At 44.8% G+C, this 10990-nt stretch overlaps 1 protein-coding gene across 3 annotated transcripts; it reads left to right on the forward strand.

Annotated features, from left to right (window-relative positions):
- The first annotated feature begins 7 nt into the window (after positions 1 to 7).
- LOC146972096 (IgGFc-binding protein-like) lies at positions 8 to 10370 on the forward strand. Of its 3 annotated transcripts, none has more exons than XM_085801865.1 (18): positions 8 to 297; positions 452 to 1022; positions 1259 to 1842; positions 2032 to 2599; positions 3019 to 3590; positions 3711 to 4272; positions 4381 to 4580; positions 4737 to 4872; positions 4954 to 5288; positions 5369 to 5939; positions 6036 to 6628; positions 6711 to 7278; positions 7914 to 8464; positions 8556 to 9108; positions 9182 to 9381; positions 9459 to 9836; positions 9930 to 10201; positions 10306 to 10370. In XM_085801865.1, the coding sequence occupies exons 1-18, from the start codon at positions 151 to 153 to the stop codon at positions 10319 to 10321; spliced, it is 7377 nt and encodes a 2458-aa protein (XP_085657991.1). In that variant the 5' UTR covers positions 8 to 150; the 3' UTR covers positions 10322 to 10370. The 3 variants fall into 3 exon arrangements, with proteins under 3 accessions (XP_085657991.1, XP_085657993.1, XP_085657994.1); XM_085801867.1 differs by having other exon boundaries at positions 4957 to 5288; XM_085801868.1 differs by having other exon boundaries at positions 4969 to 5288.
- Positions 10371 to 10990: the final 620 nt, after the last annotated feature.

A 10990-nucleotide genomic window follows, 5' to 3' on the forward strand; every position in this document is an offset into this window, starting at 1 on the left:
GGTAAAATCTGTGAGAATGAAGATGCTTGTGGTGACCAGAGCGAACCTCAGCAAACCCAGTGTTGGGTGCTGGGAGGTACCCACTTTTACACTTTTGATGGGAAGGCTTTCGAGTTCCAAGGAAACTGTACCTACACTTTAATCCATATCATGAACAGCACCAGTAACAATAATACGATTTGGGTTGGAGCACAGATGGACAGGACACCCAGTGGGTCATCCTCTCTCAAAGCTATTCTCGCTAAAGTGGCTGAAGACAATATTACTATCTACAGAGAGGAAAAAGGCTATGTTTGGGTAAGTTTGAACTCGGGGATGCCCATCTACCTTTTATTTCTTAGGGGTAATGGTGATGATAACCATAATGTATAGTTAAATGTATAAAAATGTTATAGTTCTTTATTGGCAATTGAGATATACTTGACTGTTTCTTGTTTTCTACTCTCTGCAGATTAATGGTGAAAAAAAGCTACTTCCTGTGACTCTACAGTTTGGACAAGTGAAGATTCATCAGCTTGGCATGTTTGTTGTTGTGGATATGTATCGTGACATCCAAATTAGGTACGACTGCACTCATATTGCCACCATCCTCATCTCTAAAACAACTAAAGTCCGTGGTATGTGTGGGAATGGCAATGGCATTAAAGACGATGACCTCACAACAGCACAGGGGGAGGCAGTTGATGCAACCACGTTTGGCTGGAGTTGGAGAGCTCCCGATCAGGCAGCTCAATGTACAGCAGATTGTGGAGATGTGTGCCCACACTGCTCTGCTGACCAGCTCCCAGAGAGTGTTAGTCGGTGGATCTCTCTGCACGAGTACATTTCGTCTCCACAAAATCCATTCTACATGTGCTGGGAAGTTGTAAACTACACTAAAATCTCAACAGGAATAAGCATATTTGACCTGTGCTCCACTAATGACACTCAAAAGGCCATCTGTCTGATGTTGGAGGCCTATGCTGCTGCCTGCCAACGTGCCCAGGTCCAGATCAGAGAGTGGAGGAACAGCACCGTCTGCCGTAAGAAAAAGATATTTCATGAATTGGTTATCTGCAATTTTAAACTAGAATTAGAATTAATTACAGGTTTCTTGCTACCTTTCATTTTCACAATCATACTTACTTATACTTAACAACCCACTGGTGTCTCTAACGCACATACATATGTAGCGAGTCGGAAAACTTAAAAGCTCATGTGTGCAGCTTATCATTTGTATTTTTCAATCTTTTTTTTTTTCTCTTTTTGTCTCCATCAGCCATGTCCTGCCCACTGAATAGCCATTATGAGACCTGTGGCACAGCCTGTCCTGCCACCTGTGAGGACCCATTTGTTTCAAGCCCCTGCTCCCTGGCTTGTGTGGAGACCTGCCAGTGCAACTCTGGGTTTGTGTGGGACGGTGAAACCTGTGTCCCCTTGTCCGAGTGTGGCTGCATTCACAAAGGCCACAGTTACCACAGCAACCAGACCTTCTGGGCGGATGAGGGATGCACTGAACAGTGTGTTTGTGACCCCCACACACACCAGACGAAATGCCATTTGGGGTCATGTGGCCCTGATGAATACTGCGGCCTTCAAGATGGAGTCAGAAGCTGTGTGAAGCTCCAGCAGCAGATGTGCGTGTACACTGGGCATCACGTGTTCACCTTTGACCAGTACAGCTATGATTCACATGGCATCTGTCAGTACCAGTTACTTGGTATATGTGAACAGAAACCAGGACTTGATGTCATTCAGGTTCACGCACAGACAGACGGACACCTCGATTCAGAACTTCATGTCCTGATCAATGTGAGTGGCGTGCTTGTGGAGCTAAACAGCAAAAACACTGAGAACATTGAGGTGAGTGAGTTCTGTTGTTGCTGTGTATTTCTTGCCTCTCTTGAAATGTCATGTCACATTAAGTTCTTTTGACTCGGTAATAGACCGTACATAAATGATCTAATAATTAGACGGAACTTGACAAAGATTACTTTTGAAAATGTGTTGCCCTTTGCTGACTTTCTAATGCAATGTTGGCACCCCCTACAGGTTGATGGTGTCAAGAGGAGCATGCCGTATCACTTTAGCCCCAGTGCACTAGCTTTCTCCTTGGGGCTGCACACCTACCTCTACACAGACATGGGCTTTAAATTTAGCGTCAGCACAGAGGGCATAGTTGGCATTAGTCTCTCCCATAAATATGCTAATGCTACCTGTGGATTGTGTGGTAACTTCAACTCTGATCCGACTGATGACCTCACAGCAAGTGGCACACAGGAGCGTCTCAGTCCTGAATATTTTGGAAAAGCTTGGCGAAGTGGGCAGAATCCTTGGTGTGTGGAGGGCTGTCTAGGAGGAAGTTGTCCAAAATGTTCACCTGAGCGTCTGGCCCGATTCTCTGACCCGGAGGCTTGCGGAAAAATTCTGGAAGTTAATGGACCATTCAGACATTGTCATGGCAAAGTGGACCCCTCCAGCTTTTACAAGCACTGCGTCAGTGACCTGTGTCTTCATGGAGGTCTCCAGCCTGCACTGTGTCACTCCCTGGCAGAGTATACTGCTGTCTGTCTTTCCCACAAGGCTACAGTTTATGCCTGGAGGAGTCCTGGATTCTGCTGTGAGTGTTAACGCTCTGAGCTCTGTTGTGCAAGTGAATTAAATTAATATCCCCTACTATTGTAACTGTGCAGTGTTAAGTTCAGCATCATTGCACACTAAAATAATATATAGGGGATTTGCAAACGCCTGTGCATGCACATAACATTTAATCATGCTTGGATTATCAATACTGATATTGATCACATAACATGTGGAAAAGAGCATGGCAATAATTTGCATTCAAATGCATGTATTGAGAGTTGGATTTTTTTTCAGTGTAATTTAGATGCAGTGTGATGTGACTCATTGGTATTGAGGCCACAACCTTAAGATGCTATTGGACCACTAGATGGTACTAATGCATCACTGGTCAACCCTGACATTTACAGCATTTTCCTGTCTTCCTGCTCTAGATGACTGATTTCTGTTTCTCTACAGACCTGTCCTGTCCCTCCAGTACCAGTTACAACACAAGTTCTGCCTCTGTTCACCTCTGCCTCGGCTGGCAGAATAAAACAGTAGAGATGCCTCTAAACACTTGGGAGAACTGCCTGTGTGAAGAGGGTTTCGTTCACAGTGGCAGCCTCTGTGTCTACCCAGAAAACTGTGGCTGCTTTCACTGTGGAGAGTACCTCAGGGCAGGACAGGAGGTGTCTACATGCGAACAAAGCTGTTTATGTCATGCTGGGGGACACATGACTTGTAATAATGTCTCCTGTGGAGAGGATGAGGAGTGTAAGCTTATTAGGGGTGTTCAAGGTTGCCATCCCAAACCCAAAGTGGCACACTGCTCTGTTGATGGATCCCACTACACCACGTTTGATGGACAGGCATTTGAATTTCACGGTTCATGTAACTACACTCTGGTGCAGACGTGCTCTCTCAAGAAAGTGGATGTGGAGCCCGTTTTGATTGCTGCACAGGGCAGCCACAGTGCGGGCAGGCAGATCTACCTGCAAGTCAATAAAATGTATTTTAAGATGTCAACATCTTTTCCTGGAAAAATTCAGGTAATGATTTCACAACCTTCAACATGACTTACTGTTCATCTCTTAACATGCACTGTAAAGTAATTTTTCACAGCATACCCAAACTGTATTGCATGTCTAAAAGTGAATTATTTCACCCAGGTAAATGGAGTTTATGAGAATCTGCCGTTCTCCCAGAACAACGTCACTGTACATCAGAAAAATGGATGGATAACCATCAGGACACTCAGGTCACTTGAGCTTATTTCAGACCTCCGAGACCACATTCGGATTAAATTGCCCAACATTTACCACAACACTACTAGAGGCCTTTGTGGAAACTACAATGAGAATCTCATAGATGACCTGCAGCTGCCTGATGGCACTGTGATTTCTGATGTTGATGCCTTTGGGTCATCATGGAAGCTGCACAGTACTGAATCAACGTGCAGCGACACATGTGACAGCAGCTGTCAGCTCTGTCATGCCCCTGTGCCAGAGTATACCTCTGCCCTGTACTGTGGCCTCCTTACCCACCCAAGAGGCCCATTCTCCTCATGTCACCATTTAGTGTGCTCACAGAAATACTATTCACTCTGCATGACAAACCTCTGTGTGGCAAAGGGGCAACACTCGACCCTGTGTGATGCTCTGTGGGCCTACGAGGCAGCATGTAGGGAAGCAGGAGGGATGCCTGATGTCTGGAGAAACGCCAGCGGCTGTGGTAAGTTTTAACAGCCTGGTATATGCGTTAATGATGTCTTGATGCAATTGAAATTTTCAGATGTAATGCTTTTCAAACGGAACTTGAGACTGTCTTTTTTCTTTGCAGCTTATCAGTGTCCTCAATTCAGCCACTACAGCCAGTGTGCCAACGTTTGCTCCTCATTGTGTCCTGAGGTTAACCAGGCAGTTCAGTGCCCCAGAGACTGTGAAGAAGGCTGCCAGTGTGATGGTGAACACCTTTATGATGGTCATGGCTGTGTACCAGAGGAGCAGTGTGGTTGTGTACAGAATGGGAGGACGTTTAAGGTCAGAATTAAACACTTTTTTGAGGAAAGAGTTAAAGTTCTCCTCATTAATTTTACCAGTCCATTGTGACATATTTTAAGAGTTTTATTCAAATTAATATTTTACTGTATTAGGTAACATTCTTTTTTTTGTGTCTTCCTTTTTTTCTATCCTCAGGCCTCTGAGAGCAAACTTCTCCAAAACTGCACTGTTAACTGCACCTGTGGGCCTCCTCTTATCTGTCAACAATACTCGTGTCCTCCACTGCACAGTTGCATAGTGTTGGATGGAATCATGACCTGCCACAAGGAAGGTGAGCGTCTAAACTGAAGTAACATTTTTAGATTATTCTACTGTACCTTCATAATTAAAGCTAAGTGTATTTTTCTTTAAGCAGAGAAAATCCTAGGTCCATGTGAGGAAAAATGTGATGAAATGGAGAAATGTTCTCTGAGTAACGGTGTACCCGTCTGTAAAAGTCATCGGGGTCTGTGTTGGACCTGGGGAAGACAGAACTACCACACCTTTGATGGGCTCAATTTTGACTTTGAGGGAACCTGTACGTACCTGCTCGCAGCCAGCAAAGGACCAGCATGTGGTCTGACCCCCTTCAGTGTGTCCAAGAAGAATGACTGCACAGGCAACAGAGCTGTGTCCTCCACACAGGTGGTGACCATACAAGCTTATGGGTTCATCATCAAGCTCGGCAGTGAAAAAGGCCGCATACATGTGAGTAAATATCAGTTTCTTAGTGAAAGTGTAGCTCAAGTTTTACTGCTATCGTTTATGACTCTCCCCTTTATTTTCAGGTTAATGGTCAGCTGACTTACACTCCTGTTAAATTGTTGCGGGGTAAAATTGAGGTCTCTTACATGGAAGGCAAAACTGTGCTGAGAACTGACTTTGGTATGCATGTAGTCTTCGACCAGAGCTCCACTGTTCTTGTTACACTGGACCCAAGCTACAAAGGCAATGTGTACGGGCTTTGTGGCAATTTTAACGGTGATCTTCATGATGAGTATGCTGTAACTACACCTGCTTCCCCTCCCATCAAGACAAGTGTGGAGTTCGCTGAGTTTTACAAGCTCTACGATGGCCACCATGATTGTTGCACTGGCTGTAAACTGGATGAAGGGGCCTTGCTAGCCGATCCTGTGTCAGACATCTCCACTTACAGAACACGGTGTGCAGTGCTCAGGGATCGTAATGGTCCGCTTGCCCACTGCCATAGTCATATTGATCCAAACTCCTTCTATGAAAATTGTGTAGTGGAACACAAGCTAAACGGACTGCCGGATAATGCTCTTGACAAGGCTGTAAAGTCTTATTCCCTAGTTTGTGAGGAAACCATGGATGGCTACTACAGTGATGTCACATTAGGTAAGAAGTCTTATAGACTAGTGCAGATTAATGCTATTAATTTCTTGTGATTATACTGCTGAAATATTTCAATGACATGCCAATAAATCATTTCAGATGTGCAATGTCCTATAAACAGCCACTACAAGACCTGTGGATCAGCCTGTCCTCCATCCTGTGAATTGAATGCCACATTCTGTAATAAGATCTGTGTCCAAGGCTGCTTTTGTAACCCCGGCTTCATCAGGAGTCCAGAAGGCTGCGTACATCCTCATCAGTGTGGCTGCACAGACTCCAGAGGCAAATACTACAGCCTCAAATCAACTTTCTGGATCCCAGACGACTGTGGTCAGCTCTGTACTTGTGGACCAACTACTGGAGAGATCCACTGCCGTCCAGCCCAGTGCCCCAGAGGAATGATCTGCAAGCAGCTACATCACAAGAGACTGTGTCAACCTGAAAACCCTCTGAATTGTACCATTGTAACTGGGCTGCATTTCACAACCTTCGATGGACATCATTTTGACTTTAGAGACAGTTGTTCATATTCACTAGTTCAAACTTACACCAACCTAACTGGATTGACACCTTTTAACATCACTATATCTGATGCCAACTGCTACAAAAGGTTTTTTCATAGCCTTACATTAACACTCTCAGTACATGGTTTGGAAGTGGTGGTAAAGAAAAATGAGCCAGGAATGGTTTTGGTGAGTACTGTGTAAAGTCTAATTGCCAGACTTAAACTGGACCACTGACTGTAATCCTAATGTGCTCTATTTTTATACTCAGGTTGATGGACTGTCCAAGTCCTTACCATACTCGGACCCGATGGGCCATGTTGATGTCTACCGCACCCCGTCATCGATTGTCATTCATACTAATGTGGGATTACAGCTGATCACCTATAACAGCGGTACTCTAATGGTTGTCCTCCCCAGCAGTTATGGCTCTTCTGTATCTGGGCTTTGTGGGAATGCCAACAGTGACCCGCATGATGACCAAATGATGTCCAATGGAAAACTTGCCAAAACTACCCTCGAGCTAAGCCACAGCTGGAGGACTCAGGGAGCAGAGACCTGTAGGTCCAACTGTTCCTCTGGACAGAAGCAGTGTCATGCTGAGGCACAGAGGCTTTTTGAAGGCAGTGGTTTTTGTGCGGTGCTGTTGAATGAGCTTGGACCATTTGCATATTGTGCCTCAGTGTTAGATCCCAAACCTTACTTTCACAGCTGTGTAGCAGATTCCTGCTCTTTCAGTGGACACTACTCAGCACTCTGCAGTTCCATTGCATCTTATACTGCTGCCTGCCAAGCTGCTCACCTGCCTGTCAGACAGTGGAGGAGTGACACTTTCTGTGGTGAGTATGACTCACATGTCCCGTGAATTATCATTTGCTGTGAGCAAACACTTCAACAAGTGACAAAACAGAGATACCAAAACTATGCCCGAGTCCAAAATCAGCTGATTTATACATTATTGTGCCAATCTTTGTGTGAGGGTTTAGCACATAGTTTTTCATAGTTTCCTTCACACAGTTTCCATTATTGCCTGTAACATCTCAACAAATGGGAATGCGAATGACAGGTCTGGAATAGAAGCACATACCAAAAGAGAATAAAGAGCAAGTTTTCATGCATGTAGCTACTTTGAGAAGCCAGTTTTTGACACGTGTAAGGTGCAAATATTAAGTAAATAGTCCTCTGACTTCACTCTAGTATTATTTTTGCTAAAAGATTGAATGTTCCAGTCTCTCTAAATAACCAGAGATTTTCAAGGTATTTTTACTCCTTAATATTTAAAGTCTCTCTACAGTCTTTTCCTCAGATATCTGCTCTATGAAGTCAATGGATTGAAACCTGTGGGATGAAAGTACAATGATTAGCCAGAATTACATGTTTGGGGCTTATTTTTAGTATTTTATTTACCAGACACGTTCTATATAGCCTGTAAGGACTTTGTTATTTACTTGTCTCTCTTCATCCTCCCCCCTAGGCATGTCATGTCCTAAGAATAGCCACTACGAGCTGTGTGGACCTCGGTGTCCTGTTGTGTGTGCTGGGCTATCTTCTCCAGCAAACTGTGCTGGAGGCTGTGAGGAGGGTTGCCAGTGTGACCTAGGCTATGTCCTGAGTGATGGCCAGTGTGTGCAGCTTTCTGACTGTGGCTGCATGCATGAGGGACAGTATCGCCCTGCTGGCCACTTCCACTCTGTGAAAAGCTGCCAAAAGTGCAACTGTAAAGGAGGAGAAGTGACCTGCAGCCCCATGGAGAGCTGTTCAGTAAAGAATGGCCCTGTCTTGCAGTACAGTGTGTGCCAAGTGTTTGCTGGCTTTGGCTACATCACCTTTGATGGTGTTATCCTGCCTCACCATGGTGCTTGTACCTATGTAGTGTCAGCACTCTCTTCTAAAGACATCCATGACTATACTGTGCTACTTAGCTTTAAAAAAGACAGTAATGGCATTTTCACAATCAGCAGAGTGGTGCTTCGTTTGCCTTTACTTGAAGCGTCTGTTGACACTGAAACTCTCTGGAAAATACAAGTAAGCTCTGCAGTCTCTATGGATTTGTGTTAAAGATAAGTTTTATAAACTTTGCCTTTGACACAACTTTAACTGGTGTCAATACTTTCAGGTAAATGGAGAAGACCGCAGTGTGCCTTTTGACAATGGAGAACTTGAAGCGTACCAACTTGGCAACAGACTGATCATCATCACACCAGACGGGGTGGGAATTGACTTGTCCTCGACCCAATACCTCAGACTAACTGTACCGCAGGTATATGACGCCACAGCTTCTGGCCTCTGCGGGAACTTCAATGGGGACAGGTACGATGACTTGGAACTGAGAAATGGTCATCTTACAGAAAGCTTCGCAGAGCTCCTGCACAGCTGGGCTGTAGTGGCTCCCGGGCAGCATTGCACTGACACATGTGGGAAGCAGTGTGAAAAGTGCAGCCCGTCCCCACATGAAAGCAGGTTCTGCGATCTCCTGTTGGAGAGCAGTATTGAATTCCACCATTGCTGGAACAGTGGTGTAGAGCGTGATATCTACAGTGCAATGTGCATTAGGGCAGTGTGTGCTGGGGCAGGTCCCATGGCTGCCTGTTTAGCACTGGAGGCCTATTCTGCAGCCTGCCAGGCTAAAGGAATACCCGTGGGACCATGGAGACAGAACACACCTTGCTGTAAGTAAACATGTTTGATCATAGTTGAGAGGAGAAAAAGAAACACTCTTAATTTTGTATTTTCTACCACCAGCGCTCCAGTGTCCTGACCGCAGCAGCCCGAGGGAGTGTGTTGACTCCAGCTCCACTTCGTGCCCTGCTCTGCTCCAGCCTGGTCCTTCAGCAACTGGCTGTTCAGAGGGATGCCAGTGCAGCTATGGCAATGTGTTTGAAGGGAACCGGTGTGTGGGCTACAGTCAATGTGGGTGTATTCGCAATGGTGTATACATCAAGGTAAATATTTAAACTTGTCAAGGGCAGTGTACTCTTTGTGATCATAGCTCACATGCCAAATGTGTGTCTTCTCTCAGGTGGGTGAGTTAGTGTACACTGAGGACTGCACCCGGATGTGCTGGTGCCACACGTTGGGTGGGGTGATATGTGAAGATGCAGCCTGCGACCCAGGGCAGCAGTGCCTTCTAAAGAATGGTTCCTGGGGCTGTCATCATAAACCAGAAGTTTGTAAGCTCTGGGACAGCCTCCAGATTTCCACACTCGTTGGGCAGCATTTGAGCTTGGAACCAGATTCACCTTACAGTCTGATGTCGCTCTGTGATGAGTCCAGTGATCAGTGGTTCAGCCTGGTCTCATACTACGGACCTTGTGATGGCAGCTCTTCCAGGCCTGTCACTGTGTTTCAGATCCTCCTGCCTGGATCATCTGTGGCCATACAGGAAGGCACGGTGAAGGTATAACTCCACTTAAAATTTCAATGGTCAGAAAGTGAAACATTTTGAAATCTTCCACTGTTTGCCCCTAACTCACTGTCCCCACCACAACAGGTGAACGGACACTTTGTTTCCCTTCCTTGCACACTATCATCAGGTGTGTACTTGTCATCTGGTGTGACCCAGGACAAGTCAGAGGTCACAGTGATATTGAGGAGAGACACTGGGATGGAGTCTGAGTTGGAGATGGAGATTGGTGTTACCACGGCAACAGTCAAGGTTCCTGTGTGGTACACAGGCAAATTGTGTGGTCTCTGTGGAAACCTTAATGACATCCATTCACACAGTTCAGTCAAGTCATGGGTTCTCCCCGACTTCCCTGGCTGGTAAGTTATCCCCTCCACAACACCAGTAGCTACTACTTCCACTAATGACTGTGTGTATGTTTTAAAAAATAAGGTTGGTAATGAATTGTTTCCTCTTTTCACAGTGGCTTCACTGGATGATAACTACCCATTTTAATGTCCTGAGTAAATGTGTATTGTTGACCATTTGTTGAAATACAAAAACAATAACAAAACTTTATATATTCTGTCATTTGTACTCAATAGGCCTTACCCTCTCATGCATTTTACATAATACTGGCAGCACTCTTATCAGTTCGTAACATATACACCTTTTTTAAACAAGATCATCGCTGGTTGATTACATACCAACAAAGAAATGGAGGGTGTGCCTTGATCTGAATCCGCAATATGTGTACAGAAACTAAGCCAAGTTTCCTGTTGCCCTGCCCATAGGCCCTCTGACTGCATGAACGCCAGTTAAATATTTGGTTTGGTTTATTTAAGAATTATTAGGAAAATGAAATGGCTCTAATACAAACTTTTAAGGGTCGGGTTACTTTCATATATTTACTTTCATAGCATTGCACGAATGCTTGTTACAACTCAATCAACATGTTGTTATTCTTTCATGACACACAAAACCAACATTAACTACCTGTTTAACCTATCAACAAAGACTGGTCAGTTTCATGGTATTATTGTAATGCAAGCATTACAGTGTGTCTTCAAGTGGCGTGAAGACACTGTTAAAACAGTAGCTTTGAAATTGTAATGTTGGCGTGTGTGTGTGTGTGTTTCAAAGAAATTAAACAAATGGCAAACAAAGTT

This window comes from Trachurus japonicus, chromosome 16 (assembly GCF_045865225.1).
Source record: "Trachurus japonicus isolate A0001 chromosome 16, Traja_1.0".
Taxonomy (NCBI): Eukaryota; Metazoa; Chordata; class Actinopteri; order Carangiformes; family Carangidae; genus Trachurus; species Trachurus japonicus.

What these genes read in the sequence shown, in the direction of transcription:
- LOC146972096 (XM_085801865.1), top strand. Translation starts at nt 151, where the DNA reads ATGAACAGCACCAGTAACAATAATACGATTTGGGTTGGAGCACAGATG. An exon ending in GAGACAGAACACACCTTGCT is followed by an intron (nt 9,109 to 9,181) that starts GTAAGTAAACAT and finishes TTCTACCACCAG; the next exon opens with CGCTCCAGTGTCCTGACCGC. An exon ending in TACAGGAAGGCACGGTGAAG is followed by an intron (nt 9,837 to 9,929) that starts GTATAACTCCAC and finishes CCACCACAACAG; the next exon opens with GTGAACGGACACTTTGTTTC.